Consider the following 24068-nt stretch of genomic DNA (forward strand, 5'->3'; position numbering starts at 1 on the left):
ATACTCGAATTAGGTGAATTGCATTAGGCGAACTTACAGTGAATCGTTCTCCGCTAGTCCACTTCACTTTGTGTCGAGTGGTCAAGTGCGTTGCGCGTGTCGGTCGTGTCGTCGCCTTGAAGCCAATCGAGTATCCGTTCTGTGACAACCACATTGAAAATCGCGATCGTAGTCGCCATTGCAATCGAATTGACAGTCGGCTGGCAGTAGCGTAGCAATCTCAATCTAAATCGAGTCGCAGTCGCAGCCGCGGTCGCATCTCCCAGCTGTTTCCTCCCTCTGTTCCAATGTCGACACTCTCCCCTGAAATTCCAGGCAGCACATAAGCGACAGCGAAGACAACCTCTCGTCAGTTTGACAGTTAGTTCCGTGTCGAAGGAGTGAACCGAGGTGGTCGTGATCGTGATCGAGCCGCCCCTGCCTCGCATCTAATCGCATTAGCCCAATCTCCCCCCGCGTTCGCGCTCGATTCCGCTCTCGAGGAGAATCCCCCAGGAGACCCGCTTCCGGGTTTTAATGTGTATCGGAGGACGCATTTGTCATATTTTAGGCGCCCCGCGGCGACAGCGGCCCCAGATGCGCTGGGAACGATTGCCCGCCCCACACGATTCCGAGCACATACACAACTTCAATAAACTCTAACGGTGAAGGCGAGGCGCGATAACGCGCCCGACTCTCCCACCTGTCACCTGTCATCGGCTACCGGTCGTCAGCCATCAGCCATCAGCCAACAGCGATCGGCGTTCGGCGTTCGGCGCTCGGCGTTTCAATCATGACTCCGCCGTCTCGATAACGAGCGTCTCTTCTTGACTCGCAAACGCGCTCACATTCGGTCGCGACGCTCGCCCCCGAACACGCGCCCGCAAACGCGAACGCACTCGAACACGCACTCTCAACCCTCAACCCTCAACCCTCAACCCTCACCCCTCACCAACACACCCTCAACTCGCCAAGATGCTGAGCCGCAAACTCACCTTCACGGAGAAGCCTCCGGAGACGCTCATCTCCAAGTGTCAAATTCCCATCATCGATTTGGCGCATATAGGTACGTACGCCCCCTTTTCAAATTATTCATTTGTTTTATTTTCTTTCTATTGTATATATGTTCTCAAAATGGCGGCGATCTCTTAAAAGTTTATAAGTTGGGATTTAGCCCGTTTCGTGTATCGTTTTACGTTTTGATAGTGGACTAAAACGATTTGAATGCAATTTTTTTTACGTTTCATTATTTTTTTGATGAATTTTCGAACAAAGAACCTGTTGCTCGTTTGACGTTTGTCGATTTTTTCGGCGTGGCAACACTGCCTCTGGGAACCTGTTGAACGTTGCCGAAGTCTTTCAAAAGTCGTCCATGCACAATTCATATTATATTTTTAATTCTTTACTTTAAGGTTGTTTTTTTTTATGTTATAATGTCTTTTCAGTATCGAAAGATTCATAATACAATTTCTTCTTCTTTTTATGCCGTATCCGTGTTGCCGAAACAATTTTTTCAAGTCGCCGTTTAAGAGAGCCTCTTTCTTCCAAGCCACCGTTTCCTTTCATGATTATTTGTAGAAGGCGATAATTGGGGCTACGAATTATGTCGTAAACATATTCCATAATAAATATAAATTGTGAAAATCTCCACTACGTGTTTGAAAACGAAATAATTTCACTAATATTATATTTCGAAAGGAGAATGAACACTCGGTTTGGTCTAAAAATGAAACTAAATTAAGAAATAAAATCAAAATTGAGTTTTTTTTTAACTTTTATTGGTAAATTAAATATTAAAATTCACCGCATTTAATCACCTTCCTATCCTTTATTGTATCTTCTTGAAACACCGGTCCGACCCAGTGCTCATTCAAAAAAAAAAACAATAAGGAAAATATGTAATAGAACGGATTAAAAAAAAAAAATGTATAGTAAATCTATCAGTTTCAGATTCCGATAATGATATTGCAGTAGTTCCATCTATGACTAAATGTGTGTTATTAGTAAAGATAGGCGATCAATGGATGCTTTTCAAATAACAATGGACCACTTCACTAGTGTTCAGAGCAAGAGAACAAAAACAAAGCTTCTAAGAAATTGACAATAATCAACCAATTTTTGTGCGAAAGCATTTATCAAACGTCTATCTCTGGTTATTATGAACAGAAAAGCCTCAGTTATTTAAAAATATAGAAGAGGCTTGTAATTAAAAAAAAAAGCCAAGCTTTGTATAAGTTTAACTGAAATCAGTTAGAAAAAATAAAGAAATTGTGAGAAGGAAGCTGACTTTTTTGATGAAATGAAATAAAACTGAAAAAATACTTGAAAAATTAGATCGCAACTGTCTGACAATAATTGGAATACACTATTGCTATTTTCTTAAACGACGAATATTTTCTTAAACGACGAATAATAAAAATATTTATTAGTCCTTCATAAATTTTAATTAATATATAATTCATTACCACTCTTACCTTTTGGCAACGCATCTTAGTATATAATAAACAATGTTTACTAGCGTTTTATTAAATATATTTAGTAGAAAATATAGTAGTTTATTGATGAAATATAAGTACGTGATTGTTAACATAATGATCAGATTACCGGTAAACTTATTTTGACGTAAATTGACTCCCTGGTATGAAAATGGCGCACAAATTTATTCTAACCGGTACTTCAGTTCGATTTTTACAAGTTATTGTTAAAAATAATGTGGTAAACATGCCCACAATGGTACTCAAGTTATATGCAAAGTTTATGATTTCGAAAAATCCGAATTACTATGTCCCGTTTTTACTATGAAATTTTCAAATTTCGTAAATATTTTCCCACGTTTATTTGCATTGCTTTATTTGTCCCAATGTTATTATTTTGATTGCATCAGAAGCGCTCTTTCTCGAATTATTTATTGAATAAATGAATGAACGAGCACAAACGCGATAAAATTTTTCGAAAAGTTTCACATTTTTGGACGACATTGAAATTTCAATTATGTACGTGGAAAGCGCGCGCGTCACAATTGTGACATATTATATAGCATGACATTTCCTCATACCCGGGCCTTTTCAATGTTTCAATGTTTTTGTTCTCGCTAAAAACAATAGCATGACAATAGCCGCTGGAAAATCAGGTAATATTTTTCAAAAATTACATAAATAAAGAGCTCAATTATCGTCGACCGTTTCATGTTGTTTTGCACGCAGGAAAATATAATAATTAACAAAACGCACGACGCGCTCAACGAAGGTCGAGGATTTTATCATGACTGCTATTGCAATTTTTTCTACGATTGTTGAATAAAAAATAAATCGAGTGATTTTGTCTATCGAATGACGATGTTTCGTGTAAGATTGATGTTTTTTTTATCTTGTCTAAAATTTGTCATGTTTATTTTTTGATGACGAGGTAAGCTTTGTAAATCAAATCAGTCGTTTGTTTAACTCTAGTAATTGTGTTTTTTTTTTAATTCAGAGATAAAATGATATACGCAAAAGTCGCCTGTAACTTGTTTGATTATTATTTTTTTTTATATTAGCTTGCGACATCAGTATCAAAAGTATTTATTCACCACAATTGCATTTTCAAGCGTATTTTCCTTGAAGCAAGTAATTTTATATGAAAGTACATGTTCTGAAAATCAAACATGGATCGACGATCTTAAAAGGAAAGTCATTGAATAAATTTTGAAGAACAGTGCGATTACTCACGTGAACTTCAATTTGTTCGAAGAATTGCCAGTTTTCATTTATTTTTATTTTTATTATGTTTAGCACCTATAAGGTAGGTATGTTTTAAATTTAAAGTGGCGGATTCTCGGAATGTTGCATTTTTAGCGTCTTTGTGTGAACTGTACAAAGGATGTGTAATGTATGTGCCACGATATTCTTCCTCATGCAGGTACACAGTATGTATATAAATACGCATTATTCTTGGATGAAAATGCGATTTACAATCGTCACGGATCATATATGTACAATAAAATTTACAAGTGCGGATCTTTAACACTTGCCTTACTGTGCTTAAAAAAAAACCACCAGTCATTGTGCTGGACGCTAGTGTCCATCTGAAAATGATGCAAGATATGCGATTTTAATCATTGCAATTAGGTATAAAAATCATTTTATCGTGTAATTAAACGTCGAGTAATATAAAATAGGAGCAAGAAAAAAAATATGGCTGAAGCAGAGCCGTAATTTCATGGCGGATATATATTTCTCACTGACCATTTAGTCAATTGAGCAATTGCTATCCCTATTTATTTGCCAGTAAATTTGTTATAGACTCTTTGGGCTTTGGCTCCTTAGCCTTGCGTAGCGACGCTCAACTCGGAAAGCTCTTTCTCAAAGTTCTAAGGGGTGAATATCACCTCCCACAAGATCTGTTTAGCCTTAAAATTTGGTTACCTGGGAAGCTGAAAGAATCTCGCTCCAGAACTCTGTTTCTGCCAATTCGGGCCAAAACTAATGTGCTTTTTGAAACACCCCTTTCAAGAGCCATTCGACTGCTACACTTTCGTTTTCTGCTAAAAAATGTTTTTACTGCATCATACAGTTATGTCAGGCATCGTGATTTGAATGGCTTCTAGCTGCATTTTTTCTTTTTTCATTATAATTTATTTATTACTTGTGTTTTTACCCGGATTCGCTCGGTATTTGTAATATAAACCGCTTAAACATGACCAATCAATAATAAACATTGTATTTAATTTATTTGAATAGTTTTATTTTATTTAAATTTGTTTGAATATTCATTTGTTTTTTTATTAAATTGAACGTCACGGATTTTACGAACCAAACAAATACATACATACAAAGTCTCTTTCGAAATTATGTATTAGATTATTATTTATGTAGTTTTTATTTTTAAATATGTCTATTTACTATATACATTCATCTGTGTGTGTGTGTATGCTTGTTGGTATATATGCATATATATATATATATACATTTGTTTTTTTTTAAATTTATAAGATGGTTTATCCTTTCTTTTGTGATTGGACAGGAATGCGCATTGGGTTTACCTGTTAGGCCTTCCTGGTATATATGTATAAATAAAATAAAAACAAATCCATCAATTTGCAGAATTACAAGTGCTATACAATAGACAAAGAGGAATGTTGTATTGTATAATACATGTTTTTTTTGCTGTTTTTGGAAATGGAAATCATAATCACTCAAACGAAACCGCAACTCAAGAAAAATAGATTCAGCGATTGCGGCGTCATATCTATATAGGAAAATGGAAAATATATGTACGAACGTTTCGAGAAAATCCCAATGTATTTGTATCGCACTGCGATAACAGTTATTGCACTTGTTCGTGCAAAAATTACAGAAAATGCAATGGCATCAGCTGATTTTCAATGACGTTGTGCAGCGAATATAATATGTATTAGTCGTCGATGAAAATCGATTGTTTATTATTGTTGCCCATAAAAAGAAACGGGTCCAATTTATGCATAATAAATTCAACGAATTGTTTTTCGTCGCGTTTTCCTCCACACATTGACCGTCAAGTCGGCGTTATCGTGATTCGTATACAATATATGTTTAAATAAACAAAATGTATCTTTGTATGTAGTATCTACATACATATGTATGTTTTCTCGTTTGTACAATTAGTGACAACGACGACGACCTCTGAAGTCAAAACTCCTCGTCACGCAGACGGACAGGTCTCAAGAGGGATTAAAGTAATCAGAATTTTCCACTCGCATTAAAATTCGCCATTTGACAAAATCTTCACGTGATAACGTTCATATGTGTGTGTGTATATGTATGCATAATATGTGTGTTGTGATTTCGACGAGTCTGTGAATTTTAAAATTAAATCTGCGAGTTGTTTGCTACTGCGTGGTTGTTGTGTGTGATGTATGATTAATTTGTATTATTTTGATTGATTTGTTGATCCTTTTGCAGGCTTGAATCATCCAATGATTTTATGAGATTTTCGTTTGATTTATTGCAGTAAGGATTTATTATATTTGTCGAAACAATTGAAAATAGCCTCGTTTCTTTTTCTTATTGTTTCGTTTTAAATTTAAACACTTCTTTTGTTTTCGATACAATAGATGAGTGCTCGGTTTTACCCAGGACGCTTTTTTTTTTTTTAAATATGTGACCAATGTTAAATGAAATCTAGGTATAAATAAATATGTATTCCCCTTCCTCTTTTGAGTTATACAGTTTTCAAAATGCAGAAATACATAGGTTTCACGCTTTTGAAAGCGTATTATTAGAAGGATAGTACAAAATTTGAGGATACTTAGTTTTTTTTAATAGAGAATCAAACGAATAATTCGTTTTTTTTTTTTATAGAAAATCCTTGTTGTAAATGACGTGTAATAGAGAGGATTACTGTATGATATATTAATAATAATATAATTTTTTTATGTAATAATAATAAATGATTTTTATTTATTGTGATTTTACGATTGTGAGAATAGTGCAATCCCTATTGTCCATATAAACTATATATAATTAGTACAAATGATAAAATAAATATAATTAATTAATCAATTGACAAATGGTATATGGTGGTCGGTGAAGCGATTCCCCCCATCGCAAATATGTATAATATTTACAGTGATGAACGAAAATGAAATAAGAATATAATTTGTCGATACAGAGACATGACGACGTAGGGAGGCCGCTCTCATTCTGATAATTGCTCAAAGTAAGGCACGTGCCCTTCTACAAACATGTGCGACCCAAGGAGTAGCCCAAATATAGCAGTTGTACTGTTATCCTCTGAATTGTCTCCTGCTTGTGTTTCGTCACACTCAAACTAAGAAACTTGTTGTAAATGTGAGCGAAATGCGTACTTCCCGAAATGAATTTGTATGAAAGTATGGAGATTTAAAAAAATAAATATTACAATTATCAGAAGTTTATAAGAATGCAAGAGATCGACTGACAATGCTTATTTGTATGCAAACAAACGGCCGGGTGAGTGTGCGGGGATAGAATGAGGGGCAGTGCAGGGAGTGGAGCTAAAAGGCGTTGCGAATTGACCGCAGGGCTGTGTATGTTGAAACCGTAGCGACAATAGCCTCAGGATTGGTTCATCCTTTCACGCGTTGAAATGACAACGGACACAACACTAGTCTATATATATATATAAAAATGAATGTGTGTGTGTGTGTCTCGAATAGGCTGCTAAACCACTGAACCGATTACGATGAAACTTTCAGGATTTGTTGTGTGCATGTAAGATCTTCTTGTAAGATTTTCATTTTCATGTAAGATTTTTTTTTCACAGTAATCTTCCCATGGAAGATTACTGTGAAAAAAAAACGAGAACGAAACGGGAAAAACGGGAATGAGTGTCATTGCAACGCAATAATTTCAAATGTGTTCGCCCACCTGCGTTTTTCCGACAAATGGGAACGGGAACGGGAATTGCATGCGTTATAATGGCATTGCAACGCTTGCCGGGTTTCAGCTAGTCTAATATATAATTTCGAAAGAGACTTTTTATGTATGTTTGTTTGGTTCGTAGAATCCGTGACGTTCAATTTAATAATAAAAAACAAATGAATATTCAAACAAATTTAATAAAATGTTTACTATTAGATGAGCCATGTTTAAGCGGTTTATATTATAAATACCGAGCGAAGCCGGGTAAAACCACTAGTATATAATAATAAAAGTCAAATAATAATCCAACACGCAAAGTCATACTTTAGCTCGAATTTTGTCCTATCCTATTTCCATCTACTTGCTTTCGAGTTTATCAAGGTATCTACCATGTTTTCATGTGTTTCGATTTATGTCTCTTCTTCAATACGCCCAATAATATATTTATGAAATTTTAATATTCCAGCAGCATAGCTGAGTGATAAAACTTGAGCTACAGCGCATTGACTGCAGTATCCTTTCCAATAAATCAAATGCGATTCTTCGTATTAACTTTCCCCATTAATGTGAATGCCCCTTGACGTATCTACATATGTAAGTAATAATGCAAAATAACCGATCAAATTCTATGTATTATACATATGTACGATTTGATCGATCAAATTGTATTGTTTTTTGTTATGACAGCGGCACATTACATGTAACTTTTTTTATCTGAAGATTAAAGAAAGAAAATCGAACCGATATTTCACCGATCGTCCGTCTCTTGACTTGGCATGACAAGACATGACGCAAATGCAGATGCGAAAAACTTGAACAAACGTGGCCTACTATGCTATTATAATAAATAACACACATTGTTTACAGCACACTTCCAATATTGCTCGCATCAATCATCATTGTCGTCCTGCCAATTTGCACAATTTGCTTTAGTTCAAATGTAAAGCTTGATTTGTCATCTTTTGTACGATTGCGGGTATAATCTTTCGACTCGTCTGTGACGTTGAAATCCCAGCTCCGAACTAATCCCCGGCAATCGTTTTGTTTTGAAGAGATAGCGAAATTTAAAGATTTATTTCGTCGTAATGTTTTATGGCAACTTCTGAACTCGTTATCGTCGCCGATAAAGTGATCTGTGCAATTAATTAACTTTGGTCTCGAAGGTTATTCGGTCGTGAGATTATTATAATTTGCTTCTCGGCACGGGCAAGGGGGAGTATTTAGTGGTAACCCTGATGATGGAGAAGTTGATCAGCAGCAGCAGCAGTGGCAGAAACGGCCATTCATTCGCCCAATACTTTCCTTTTTCGTTTGCATCATCGATCCATGGCCGTCTTTTGTCTCGGTTGCCTCAGATAATTCGCCGTTTATATCAACCTTGAAACGATCGAGTGAGATGATTTTGAATATGTGTACGTCTGTCTTTATAGCGGAAATATACTCGATTGATTATGCTGTGACGTCTTTAGTTTGATTCGGTAAAAATCAGTAGAAACTATCGGCCGAAAAAAACCTCGCAGAATGGCTAAGTTTCGAAATGATCGGAAGAGTGTAGGAAGTTTGTCCATAATACATATATAGTCGATCCGACATATCAGAGCATCGTAACCTGTGCACCGCGGTAATATGTGTTATCCGAACAGCACTTCGGCCTAATGCGTGCGAGTGAGATCGCGTGTGAGGGAGAAAACCGATGTTAGTTAGTGTTTTGTCCCTATGCATATACGGAATAACTAGCGACTGCCGATGAAGTACATATGTATGTACGTAGCTGACAAACTCTACGAGTCGTAAACAATGTGTGCCGCGAATATCCAGAGGTTACGATGCTCTCCGATATAGGGTTAAACTTATGTATGAGGAAGGACCGCGGCGGACAAGATACTCGACGGCTAAAAAATGGCTCACTATTGTCAACCTTTTTTGTATGGCAGCAACTCGACCGCCGATCTCTACTTATGAGAACCGGGAATTTTTCGGTGATGTTTTATTCTTGTATTGACAGGTCTGGCAGTGATCGATAACGGTGATTCCGAAATTTGAAGAAATGTACATAGGAGAGACTTGTCGAAATAATGAGATCGCACGAATTAACAATGACCCGAAGAAACCCCCTTCTCGGCTGGAATCCACGGCCACGTGCATGGCGTACGATTCTGTGCGTTTAAGCTTTTATGAACTCCTTTAATGATATCATAGGTTTATATTAGAAACTAGTGTTGTGTCTGAATTAAAATAATCTAATATATAATTTAGAAAGAGGCTTTGTATGTATATATGTAAGCTTTGGTTCGTAGAAACCGTGACGTTAAATTTAATAAATATTTAAAAACAAATGAATATTCAAATAAATTTAAATAACCGCAACCCAAGTCGTCATCGGAATCAAAATCAAAATCGATATAATAACTCTGAATAATTCTAAAATTTTAGTTTTTTTATTTAAACCCCCATAATTGTTGTCGATGTACTTACCACATACCCACAAGGTGGAATCACTAGTCAGTTATAAATTTAAGTCAGGATGTTTTTCCACATTGATTGGAAATTGCTCGGCGTTGCTCAGGTGGGTGAAAGTTGAAAAAAAATGCACCCTTCCAAGACCTTTTCTGAAAAACGTCTTCGGTCTTAAGGTAAAGTACCTACTATGTACATTCAATTCAATTGAGAGCTGTAGATTTGCGTAGAATATTCATTTTAGATAAATTTAAATTGCATCAATAAATGCGACACATATATTTTTTTGATTCATTTTGTTTGTTTAGTTTTATAAAATTTCGGTCTCCCACGAATTTATGGGTTTCTAAGTAAGCTTATCGTAATCAGTGTAGTAATAACTTTTTTTTTTACAATAAACGGATGTCGATGTTTTTCTTCAGAAATACACTCATTGTCCATCACCGATAATGTGGTATAAACACTTGGGGAGTATTAGCATTTCCTTTTCGTTTTTTAATGTTTATTATTGTATTGTTTTAGAGAATGTTTGTAATCGTTTATGTTTTGTAGTGAAATCGATATCTCGCAATTTTCCATATTCGCCGATAGCGTATCTCATTGTTGTGTACGATAATAATAATAAATAGAAAAATGAGCGATGCGAGATGGTTAATCCTGCACACGATGATGGAATGGGGATTAGTCAAAATTGTGTCGAACGATTAGGAGAAATAAAACATTGTTTTTGTTTTTTTTTTTGCTAAATTATGTTTGAAACAAAGCGATGCAAATCGTATGCCGCTTTTCACCGCGTTTGTAGTGAAATTTCAATAATTTTAAGCCACACATTAGAATCGAATACAGTTACGAATTGCTTCACTGTCTGAATTATCGTGTTTTACATACATTGGTAAGTTGAAGTCGCTTTGAATTTACATATTTCTGTGGTTCATATTTTTTGTATTTGGATTTTTGTTGATGGAAAAAAATCTCTTTCAAATCTATTGAGATTTACGACACATCTAGTCAGCTTCGATGGTAATCAGTGTCGGCCTTATATTTAATTCAAAACGTTCAGTATGTAATGTGAAATGGTCAGCAGTTTATACCAAGGCTTTGGGTGATACTAAGTATTCTTTTAAACATCATTAATAATTCATTATTGTAATATGTATATCAACGGCTGATTTGATAGTCAAAACTCCCACCGAATGGTCAGAATTTCAAACCGGACTATCAAATTTATTTTTGAACTTTTTTTTAACCCTTTGAATGCTAAATAACGATATATTTCGCTGTTTATGAAAATGGCGAGATTGCTAACAACGATCGTTGTTGTTCGTCGTATTTGAATACTTGTGAGCCAGTCCATCATTGGTATGAAACATCTCATACACGTGTATATATATTTATATCAACGCAAACTTTTTCTTTGCACTTGAAATTAACATCTCTAAAATAGCTCGCACGACAGAATTGGCGTTCGCCCGGCAAATCAAACGTCAAACGGGTTGCCAGTAACAAAAATTTTAACCATTTGACGTTTGATATGTCGTGCGAGCTATTTTTAGAGAGAAGCATTCTTTTTATTGCCGGGCCGATAAATGGTACCCGTTTTCTAATTCCACTATTTTGTATCTATAATAATATATAGTATAGAATAATTACAAAAATAATAGAAAATTGTTTTCTATTATAGAGGTCACGAGCCGTCGTGCAATTAAATGCAACTAAAATGCACACCAAATGTTTACAATACCAAAATCATAAACTGTCGCCCCCTAGTGCATCTCGCTCGAACGCTTGCATTTAAAACCGCGAAAGAGAGAGATGGAGAGAGTTAATAAACACCCGCTTCAAATGTATTTTTTCAAATACACGGTAAAGTATGGCACCCTCGATCAATGAAGTTAATATATGTATAATACATACAAAATAATTATAAATGTTGGAATTTCTCGCTAGGAAAAACATCGTAGCAGCCGAAGGGTTACGCTCCGTCGAGAAGCGACTCGGAAGTTTCACTTCTACCGTATGTTTCCTCAAAAACGCACACGATTTTGAATCATTCAACAAACGCGTCACTAATGCATATTCTATTACGTATACGTCAACTTAAACATTCAAAATGTATGACGCAGATATCCTTAAGTTTCGCAGAACAAAAGTGCATAATGAATTGTTACTATTCATTACTGTAACAGCAAGCTTGGAGAGATTTTTTACCCAGTCTTCTCTTCAATCTCTTGGGAGATTTTTTTTACTCAATCGGTGAACGGACGACTTGGCATCCATCCTATTTTTATCTCATATGCGTTTCCCTCTTTGTCCCTACCATCTCAGTATTGCAACACATCGGACGTTGCCACTGCAACAGCAGCAGCAGCAGCAGCATACGCTTAACATTTTGCAATTTGCACAGAGCCAAATGGCACGTGTATACTTAGCATCAGCTGCACATACACACACACACACACACATCATCATCATCATCATCATCACCACATACGCTGTGTCCAATTTCAGTCACTTTAAATTTGTCGAAGCCTAATTAAAGTATCTGAAATAAGTTTAACAACTTGGCATATTGACGGTATAGTACTCGGATGTCCTCGACTCGGAACGAATGTCCTCTTCAGAGGTTTTTCAACTCGAACTTTCTTGAACTCGCTTCCCGGAGGACCTTGACCGGAAGATCTAAATGTGAATGCTTTCTATGCTTACAAAGCGCACTATTATATTACATATAATATATATGTGGCACGTTGAAATATCATTATATGTGCCACGTGATATTTTACACGGTGGTTTCGAAACGTGCATTGGACGAAGGCTGTCGTCGATCGTTGTGCAGCCGATACAGTATCGACACATATTATAAATATGAGTGTATGACCCCGTTCGGTGGTTCACCTGATGTTCCCGTTTCTTGCTTGTGTATATATGTATGTATCTCTAAACGCGTGGACACGTTCGATGCTGACCGATGATGACGACGGGCTATATCTGATCTATAGAATCGGTATGTATGTATGTACGATGGTGTGAAAATGCATGGATTTATCCGCGCGATCGTACGCTGCCGTGTAAAAACTCCCCTCCGTACAGTGTCGGTCGTAAAAGTGTGCCGAGTGGTAGGTGCGAATCGCTTATTTGTTGAGATGTTATTCATTGTTTTGTAGTGCTGTGTGTGTGTGTGGTGGAGAGTTTAATTTCTCTTTCGCCACAGCTGTGGCTTCACTGGAATATAGGTTACCCACCTACGGCTTAATAACTGTTATCTTTGACCTCAATATTGAGTTCTGAACGAGAGTTCAGTTCTCTGTTACAATACGTTCAACCTTTATGCCGTAGTTGTCCGTCTGAGCCAGTGTTTATTAGCCAGTGCTCGATAGATCATCTTTTTGATCTACCTAGCAAGTACACATTGACAGCACGTATTTAGTTTTAGCAAAACAAACTAATTTTGTGTTAATTTTTCATTTTTTTTCACAAATCAGATCCCCGATTTTGTTGAAATTTTTCATATCCCCAATTTCCGGCCTTAAATAAGGCATCGTTGCCTAGGCAACCAACACTGCCGATCAAAAAATTATTACCAATTAAATATATATATTACAATTCAATTAAATATTCGTATATCGTTTTTTTTTAAACATATATGCCTTTGTCTTCTTTAGCAATATTTCAGATTTTTTAAATCAATCAAACTGTGTATTATACGTTTAAGACGCAAACACGCTGAATCGAACGGCACGGGTGCGTTCTTGGCCTCGTGTGGTGAAAAAGTATGTCTCACAATGCAGGGGCATTTTTCGTTGCAGACATCGAGGTACAAAAAAATTCCGTAAAGGCACATTATGGTAAAAAAACACACTTAAAAGTTCGGCACGGCACGCCTAGGTTGAACTCCAGCTGTGATAGGCGTGTCTTCATGGCAATGTTAATTCGCACCATCCTATTTTTTCGACAAGGTTCTTCAAATATGGGATTCGCCGTTATCGATCACTGTCAAACCTATTTCAATATAACGATTTTAGGCCGGCGTTTTTTTACATGCGCAAAATTATCTAAAAACAAACACGCACATGGTGTCTGCGCCCTAACTAATTAAAAAAATTCGCAATTTTTTTTTTATATTATAACGAGGGAATATGAGAGAGGGTCCAGACTTAATGGAATTCATGCGTAGAAAATAGGCTGAACTATGCAACTTGTCCTTTATAATGAGGAACACGCGGTTAGATCAGATATTCTGGTGAGCGCAGCGGTGTGGATCTCCTGAATCGTAGAATAAATGCTTTGAATCGACTTTGGCCTTCATTTGGATCTCGAACCCAACCCTACGCAACAATATAAATAAAAAATAATTATGGAAAGTGAGTTATTAATTTTTTATGTTTAAAATAAAGTACGTCATAAAATCGCACACAACAACTTGCATCCTCGAATCATATAAAATAGAATCTAATTTAAAACCGGTAATAACTATTGACTTTGTGCGCAAAAAATGTTTACATTTATGATCTTTTGAATACAGGCAAGATTTTTTCATTATTATTTCAACGAGAGTGCAATTTGATTAGAACCAAAAAAATAGAAATTTTCCATGACTGGTTTATGAATCTCTTACTGAACTTCATGTACAATATTGTTAGATTGCGATATGTAACTATGCGGTATAACTGTTGTGGAGCATTTTAAATAGCATTTTTTTATTGCGTGTTCACATGGCAACCGCATGATCGCTGTTGAATAATCATAGGTTTTCCTAGAAGCTGGCACTCCTCTCTTTCGCACAATATTATTCTATATCGGTTTATGTATTGTTTGTTATTGACACCAATGAATGCTAGGAGACAATCGCGGTGTGTTTCCTATGACCCAATTTGGACGAATAGATGCAAAACAAATCTCTAAAACTTATACTTAGCCTTAATTGTTGAAAAACGGACGGTTAATTGCATCGTAGCGTGCGAAACGTTCCAGTCACGATTATTATGTGACTATTCTTCTTCTTTTTCGCTAGTGAAAGTCGATTGTTTTAACGTGGAGTGATCGTACGGAATTGTGTGTGCTGTGCTGCTTGCTCAAGTTTCAAATGTAATCATGAAGTCAATGAGATGTTTTTCTTGGGATTCTCGTCGCCGAGTAGTTTGGTGTTCGTCAGAGCTGCCAGCTTTTTATTGATGTAGGTCAGGTTTGAAGAAGCATTGCAAGTTCGAACAGCCTTTCACAGATGGTAGATTTTAATCAATGTTGAATCTAATCTTTCATTTGATATTGTATGGTTTTGGGTGTGGGGGAAGAAGACTGACCTGGATTGGCATTGATTCATCCCGTCATTGTTCTCGAAGAAGAGTGGTAGCATAGCACTCTGGGTTATTAAATGCATATACACTTATTTGTATTATGCATATGTACTTTGGTAACCATTGTTAAAACTCAGTTTAGATTTTTTCCTTTGAATTTTATTTGATCTCTTCCTTGTTTGGAGTTTGGTACCCAAAATTAAAATGAGGCTATGCTATTATATGGATGTGGTGAATGATAACGTATAATGGATATGGATGTGGTAAGATGATGAAAAAAACTGTATTGGTAGTCGATTCATAGTAAATGCTGGATTTTTACATCCATTATGAAGATTTCACATGTTTGATTTTGCCGTACCTATCCCAATATTTCCAATGGTAAACGGACTACATCCCAAATGTGAGTCGCTACCAGGATAATAAGCACCGGTATTCCTGTCGCAGGAAAATTCGTCGCACAGTAAATTTGCCGTATAGAAAACAGCCCAAATATTGTTCAGCAAATGCATTTTTATACGAAATTTGGGCAGTTTTCTGTGTGACGAATTTTCGTGCGTTATAAACGTGTTGAAATAAGAAACGAACTTGAAAATGAAAGAATATGTAAGCGAATTGCAAAACCACTTATGTATTTTCCAAGAAATAAATACTACAAAGTTGTACTGGATGCTGGAAGATGGATTTCAATATGAAACTAATGAATCAACCAAAAGGGCAGACAGTCAAGGATTGACGCTCAAAAATCGTGCTCACGCTTCAAAACTCCTATGCTTGTTGAGCGAGTCGCAAGACTGCTCGAGAATAATTGCATGGATTAAGTGGAGAATGAGACTTATGTAAAGGAGCTCGAACGTTCGAAATGCAAATTTACAATGATTTTGTCCACGACCAGACTCGTTAAAATAAAAATACTCGAATTACTCGCGGGGAGATCCTAGTTGAAGTGTATGGTAACCTTGTCGAGCGTATAATTAGCGAAGCTATTTCCACACTTGATTACTACTGGCCGATGGCGTATCTAACTCCAAGTAACCAACTGGCGGCAGGTCGTTTTACCTGTAATTCAATATTGGCATCGTGTGTAGATGGGTCTCGTTTGCAACGCGCACCTTTCAGAGGGGAACCACCTTTCACCGTGACGTCAGCGGGAGAGTTGGCTTGTCTCCCTCGAGACTCGTCCGATACACTTTCTCCTGTTTCGACGGCCGTTTCAGCGGAAATAGAAACGCTGAAAACACTTCGGCGACCGTGAACCGCCCCCGTTTCAGCGAATATAGTCTGAATGACTCTAGAACACTGCTTTTCAAAATTTGTCTAGGGGGATTTCAAGTGCAAATGTGCTGAGAAGAGGGGAAAAGATGTCATGATCTTTACACTCCTATGTGAATGAAATGAGAGAACTTGATCATAAGTGGCTATCAAAAGTGAAAAATATTGTGTGGAATGATCTTAAGAAAGATACGTTAAAAAAGTTTACTCGTCTACTACATTCCTGTGTCCTCTTCAGAATGGAAGGAGACTACATCAGATTTTTTTGTATTTGAGATCCTTTCTGGAAGCAGTAGTTCTCACTGTTCGATCTAAATCGTGCCGGCATTTATAGCAATGCATTGAAATGGATTTGGAATGGACCCATGACTTATTTATTAATAGTAGAACACACTATAAATTAAGCTGGGTTGCGGCTGTCTAGAAGTTATCAAACGTAAAAAGTTCCGCATTGGGAGAACTTGACTTCTTTAGATGAAAATGTGATGATTCAGAGTGATTCCTTACAAATACAAGCTTAGGTTACGTAACTGTGTCCCAATGGTTCAGTTATTTCCAACTTAATATCATTAGATAGGGTGGAGCGATGAGTGAAATTGAAACTGAGTGTCTCGTTGCTCCAACATTAGGGATTGCAATTTCATTTACCGGTAAACGGTAAATAATTTCTCCCACTACCGGTTTATCGCTTTTTACCGATAAATAAAAAAATGTTTGGATCTGTATGTGTTTAATTATCTGTATGCAGGGCTGACGAGAGGGGTGGGGGGAACCTGGATAAAGTTCCAAAGCCCGGACTAGTCGAAGGGCCCTGAGTCGGGACGTTCGGCTGACGAATATATTTTTTTTAGTTTGTCATAGGACCCGGAATTATTTTTCCCCAGGGCCCGGGATTTTTCTCGGCGGCCCTGTCTGTATGTGGTTATTTTTCCGAAATGCGTTAACCTAGATTGAATCGTAAATAATTAAAAATAAATCTCAGGTGAATAATGTTATATAAATACATGAAGTTTATTCGTTATATGTAATCAATAATCATAATTGAAACAACTGTCTGATCGCATTTATTACGACTTGGTTGGTCTGTGTTGCCACTCCGTATGCAATCAGTGTAGCCACTCTTACGAATGTATGTCAAACTGACATCGCTAGGCTTACTCGCTACAACTTATTAAGGTCTGTTCATACCTAACTTTTGGGCGAGCGCTTTGTGACCAATGATCACTGAACGCTTATTTATTATCTCTAAATCAGAGTTCAATAACTGCACACTGGCGAATAGCTGTATCGTATTATTTCTCCTTTTTTTCCAATATATGAATATCGTGATTTTAGAAAGGGATTTTTTGTGCACTACAAATAAAGGTCTGTTCATACTTAACAGCACTGCACGGCTTCAGCACTGCACGACTCCGTTTCAAATACATATGTCACTTTATTACATTTCTATTCATATCCACCTACACGTTGCGGTCACGTCACGCTTACAGCACTTTGGCCGAGTGCAAGGCAAAATCGGCTTACTTATACATTACAGGCCATGACGATACGGTGCAATATTGCTTACGTCGTATTGTCGAGTACTTACAATATGAATGCATACACGTGCATTCGTAGCTACGCGTCAGAATACAAGTCAGCAAAAATGTTTCGGCGTTTATCGAACGAAAAATTATGTATAATCACGTTGTTGTTGGAAGAAGAAGCTCAAGAAGGCAATAAAAAAGCACGGAGGCGTTTTGATGTGCATACCATGTTAAAAAATAGAAAAACCGAAGGAGAGTTTTGAACACTATAAGGAGCTTGTGGATGATGGACAATTTTTTTTTAAATATTTACGTAAAAGATTTTTTTTTTTTAAATATTGGCGCCAAAACCATGTCGAAAGATTGAACAGCTGTCAACTGTCACTATCGATAATTGGTCCAAAACAGCAAACCGGCTGTCTCATTTCCACGATGGCCAAAAAAACGGATACAATACGTTGACGGATGTTGCTGTAAGGTATGAACAGGAAATGTCGGGTACTGCTGTAAGCCTGCCGTGGCGTAAACGTGACGGTTGGTATGAATATACCCATACAAAATGTACCAAATAATACTTTTCGTACGGCCGGATACCTGCTGAAGTCGATACGTGCTGACTAGGTATGAACAGACCTTTACAATGAGTTACTAGTAATTTTAACACTGCGAAAATTATAACAAAACAGACATGCGACGTGCTTCCTGCTTTGTATATCTCATTCACCTCGCTCAAAATTTTAGTCATTTAATATTGAAAGTAAACAATTTTCAGACCACCTAAACTACAATATAATACATACGTCATTTGCACGCATTTTTAATGCAATAATATACCTGTATCTATTTAATTCGCGATAAAATGATTTCCTGTAAATTTTCCAACACCAGCAATTACCGATGGCGAAATTTTGGTGATTATCGGTAAACTAGTAATAGAATCCCTATCCAATATGCATACGCTTCAATGTTGAACTTGCTAGACGAGTCTACTTAAAATACAAGTGATGCGAGAATAATATGAACTAAATAGTGAATTGTGAATGTCGACTACTACTGAAATAATCTTTCAACTTTACCGGTACTCGATTATATGAAAGTTTATTCTGAGCTGAGAATACAAAACTAGTCAGATAAACAATCGGGCGAGTGTCCTTGCTCAATACTCGGCTCTAGTATAATATTTGCTTTATTATTTTTCCGTGTAAAAAAAGTTTATGCAACACTGTTCCAAAAAAAAACGATATAAACCCTGATAGTATCGCGTAATTCTCGCCGGTTAGTAACCAGTACATATGCGAGTGTATCGCTCGCAGGCCGAGCGTGAAGATTACGCTGAAATTTAGAATGTGTGTGATAAAATTAAGAAAATAAAACTGAAATTGAAATGTCCAATACCGCAATACGTGGCCAAAAGTCGCCGTTTCGGCGAATTTCAAATGTGTAACGGCCAAAACGATTGCACAGAAGCGTGACGATTCGGTTGTCGCTCTTCGCAATCCTTTTCGCCAGTGTGCGCTGGCGAAAGGGAAAACACAATTCGCTCGTACCGAAATTGTATGTGTCAGACTTGCCCAATCGGCAGACAGAAATAAAACGTCTAGTTACTCTCCGTCTCGTATGACTAAGCGGTGCATACTGTGATTAGAAATATATATGCTGTGGTTTCGAACATACACACAAGCTCATATATACAAGAATGAAACTTATCTACCAAAGAGATACTTATTTAATGTGAGTAAAAATTAAATTAATTTTTATCTATTTAAAATCGATCTACTCTGATTTTCGGCCGTTCTTGGCTCATCCCCTTTTTTTTATAACCCTTTCAATGCTGAATAACGCCGATGCGCGTTGTACATTGTGCATGTATAAAATAAATAAGAATACTACCTGCTAGACCTTTCCAGGTAGCATTGACCATGAGTCGTGTAATCCGTGCAATTGCTTTGTCCATGGTTATAAAGATTCGTTTACACAGGAATTTCTGAATTTATAACCGTAGCAGAATTACCCGATGGATATCCCTAACTGCAGAGTATTTTAGATTGTGGCTTGGTCTCTTGTTGCACATGAGAACGATCAGATTGAACCGAATAGATGATTATTGGAAGAAGCATTATGTATATAATATACCGATATTTTCCCAATACATGTCACAGGATCGACTTTTATTAATTTTAATAGAATTACATTTTGACAGCAATGAAGAAGATATAAACTAGTTTTGGAAAAATACATTCATTAATAGTTATTTTATTTATATTATATTGTTGCGAGATATATTAGAGAGTCTAAACACACCATTACAAAACTCGAAATCCCAGGCGGTAGTTATATAGGATAGTGATCTAGGGTTTGTTTGGATAAACTACAAATTTTATACCTGCTTTTTATTGGATTTATAAATAATTCTAATTTGCAATGTGGGCGAAATTTTTAGCGCGGTGGGTTTTTTAACAGAAATGATTTCAGCACTCAATAATAGTGTATGTTTAATATAATAGATTTTGTACAGTTTGTCCATATTTGCTTTCTCAGGCTGATCTACACAAGTTAAATAAATGCATTGTCTAAATTTGGGTCGTCGTTAAATTTTTATCAGAAAGTTATGCAATTAAAAGTGTTGATATGGTTTTTTTATGGTAAACCATATTTGCCAACAGCATACCTCGGTGTTTGCGTTAATGTTAACCACCGAGAGGTTCGATCTCGTGGGTGGACCTCAATTAGCAAGAATTTATTCCTAGTATTATCTTTAGTGATGCTGGTCAGATTTGAATATTTGTAAAGTAGATCGTTTCCTATCAGAGTTTGCCAATTTATTTGATTTCATTGTTGAAACGGTTCCTCATCGAATTGGCAAAAAGCATCCTTCCTACTATGTCACCATTATTTGAATATGATTTAAAAAAAAATTATATCATGTTTAATACCATAGATGTTGCTCAGAGGTAACCCAATAATGGCATCATAAGAATAATATAAAGTTGGGTCCATCGGCTACACCGCCTTTCCCAAAGTATAAATAAAATAAATATTTAGAGATCATCATCTAATATATAATTTCGAAAGAGACTTTGTATGTATGTTCGTTTGTTTGTAATTTAATAACAAAACAAATGAATATTCAAATAAATTTAAATTAAATACAACTATTCAAATAAATTTAATTAAATATTTATTATTAGATTGGCCATGATTAAGCGGTTTATATTACAAATACCGAGCGAAGCCGGGTATTACAGCTAGTGTTATATACAAATGAATGTACTCGATAATGGAGTTGTATCATTTGACCTTCGCCAACTAGCAATTTTAGTTTGGTCGTCGCCAGGTATAATGATTCACACAAATGTAGATAAATTGTAGCTACGTAGGGATTATGCTGTAAAATATCACTTGAGTCATGTGGATAATTTACAATACAGTGCAGATAAGACGGGTATAATAATTCCTCATTGTTTTACCGCCGAGTCGCCTTGGCTTAGTCTTGGCACACATTTTAAGCACGCCGTCGTTAATTATTCAAATGAAATTAACAGTATTCTCGTCTTTGTTCGTTTCCAGGTACGGATACGTGTCCGATGAAGTCCGTGGTGCGACGCGTGGGAGCTCAGCTGCACAAGGCGCTCAGCGAGAAGGGGCTCGCATTGCTCGTCAACCACGGGATCAGCGATGATAAGGTACGGCGGATAGGGTGCGTGCGATGTCTTCGTCTCTCTCCCGTCGGTAGCGATCTAACGATAATGTTTGTGCGTTTAGTTGAAAGCTGGATACGGATGCTTGGACGACTTCTGCGCCCTGCCTGACGACACGCAGTCGCGTTTCCTTCGCCGGCCGTCTACTAATCATGGTTACATTAAGCCAGGAATGGAGCGGTTCGACGGGAAGACAATGGTTGGTTTTACGTTCCAAACTCCTACTCCGATTCCGATTTTTGTATGGATTTTTGATCATGTGTATGTATTTTTGCAGGAACTTCGCCATTCCTTCAATATCACAACGCTGAAAGATAGTGAATTGCCCGAGAAAGACGTGATACCGGAGTTTACTCAAAAAGTTTCTACACTATCGGAAGATTTTACGAATCTCAGTTCTCTACTACTGAAATCTCTCGCTGTCGCTTTAGGTACCTATTTATTTTGAGAACTAAGTATGCTTAGTAACTTTGAGGCTGTATTTGACTTTGTGACACTATAACCAGCAGCGTGGATTAGTATATATGCATTCAAATTCGTATATATGCATAGTGGTCACGGGTTCGAGTCCCATCGGTTGCTGCTGGCCAGACCTTGGTTTGTGACTCCAGGTTGATCGTTTCCTATCGGATTTTGTCAATTTATCTGATCTTCATTGAAATGGTTCCAACAAATTGGCAATCTTTACCTATTTTCGAATTTTCAGCATCTCGAATTTGGCCGATAAAAAAAATGCTGCAAATTTGTTCATTAATGTCTTTTAAATTTCGAGTTTTTCAGCATCTCAAAATTTGAAAATGCTCTGAAAATGTAAGTTTATCAAAAATTTATCCATAGATGTGTCTATGATGCTTTGTTAAAATTATTCTAAAAATTGTGGGTCTGGGTCACTGCAAGGAAAGTGACTTGACGGAAAGTCGAAAGATGGAAAAAATTAAAATTGATTCGTCGACTCGTCGTTAGCATAGGTCGGGGTTATCTATCTCTTTCATCATAATGTAACCCATGGTAAAGATCTTTCAAATATCTGACCCTGACCTACGCTAACGACAAGTCGACGAATCGATTTAAATTTTTTTCCATCTTTCGACTTTCCATCAAGTCACTTTCCTTGCAGTGACGGCCAACCGATATACATATATATGTATGCAAAATAACAATTTTTAGCAGCATAGATCAGTGGTTAGCGTGTAATGATTTTAACTGAGTGGTCACGAGTTCAATCTCTGGCCCGGGGCTGCTGGGCAGACCTTGGATATGTGACTCAAAGTCGATCGTTGCCTATCAGAGTTTGTCAATTTATCTGATTTCATTGAAACGTTTCCAACAAATTGGCAGCCTTGTCTTATTTCTCGCAAAATTCGAGTTTTCAGCATCACGAATTTGCCATTTATAAAATGCTGCAAAAATGTTTGTCAAATTTATCCATAGATGTCTCTATCATGCACTGTTAAATTGTTTATCGACGTTTAGAATTGACCAGGAATTTATTGAGGTTAACTTCTTATGCCTTCCTGATATGTATTTATGTTTATAAAATAAATCAAATAAATTTTAGCTTGAGGTTAATACAATAAACTGTTAGTACTACTTGTATATTTGGCTTTACTGCTACAGTTACTAATTATAAGCGGCAATATATAATACTTAATGAATGTTTAATTTTTCTGAAATAATGTTTTCATTTTTAATTTTCAGAACTGCCTCCTACCTATTTCTTGGAGAAACATTCCCATATGATGGACGGCCGTAACGAGAATCAAACGACGCTGCGTCTTTTGTACTATCCACCGATTCCTCCTCAAGACGAACCCATCATTCCGAATGCAAATGGCAGTCTTTGCCCACCGGAAGCCTGCAGCGGCGACTATTACAGATGCGGAGCTCACTGCGATTACGGAACTTTTACGCTTTTGGCTCAAGATTGTGAAGGTGGACTTGAAGTGAGTAACAAACCGGTCATACGTAAATTCAGCACTTCTCCTACAACATGTTTTCCTTTCACAAGCCGTGTCACAATCTCATTTGTATAATATAATTGTAGTGATATCATTATAAATACATTACAAAGACAATCGCCTTTTCTATTCCATAAGACGGCGATTTATACGTATATAATTGTTGTTAATGCGATCTCATTTCGTTCTTAATTATTGATGTTTTTGAAACGAAAGTATCGTGATGAATATTCAATTCCATCATAACATCCAAATCATCTTTTAATATTTGATGATTTTTTAAGCAATTTAAATTTATAAATGAACTGACATACTTTCTTCTTTATATAATGCACAGTAAAATGGTTATAATTCAATTAACGTGTTTTTGTCATTTGCAGGTGAAATTGCCATGCAGCGATATATGGCAACGTGTCGGCCATTTGCCTGGTGCTTTGTTGGTTAACACCGGAGAGTTGTTAGCTAATTGGACCCAAGACCGATACCCAGCATTGGTTAGTGATTCACACTTGACCTGTAGTCGGCC

The 24068-nt window shown here is 36.7% G+C and overlaps 2 protein-coding genes across 3 annotated transcripts in view; both read left to right on the forward strand.

Moving 5' to 3' along the window:
• Positions 1–24068, forward strand: part of LOC143909790 (uncharacterized) — a 743449-nt gene that overhangs the window by 366877 nt on the left and 352504 nt on the right. The gene's annotated exons all lie outside the window — the stretch shown is intronic.
• The window catches only part of LOC143923265 (uncharacterized), a 25622-nt gene continuing 1554 nt past the window's right edge, over positions 1–24068 (forward strand). The window contains exons 1-6 of the mRNA XM_077446861.1: positions 1–1045; positions 21454–21569; positions 21649–21783; positions 21862–22015; positions 23283–23527; positions 23923–24036. Of these exons, the coding sequence (XP_077302987.1) occupies positions 955–1045; positions 21454–21569; positions 21649–21783; positions 21862–22015; positions 23283–23527; positions 23923–24036 (855 nt within the window). The 5' untranslated portion in view covers positions 1–954. The remainder of the gene's footprint in view (positions 1046–21453; positions 21570–21648; positions 21784–21861; positions 22016–23282; positions 23528–23922; positions 24037–24068) is intronic.

The sequence above is a fragment of the Arctopsyche grandis genome, chromosome 3 (assembly GCF_051622035.1).
Source record: "Arctopsyche grandis isolate Sample6627 chromosome 3, ASM5162203v2, whole genome shotgun sequence".
Taxonomy (NCBI): Eukaryota; Metazoa; Arthropoda; class Insecta; order Trichoptera; family Hydropsychidae; genus Arctopsyche; species Arctopsyche grandis.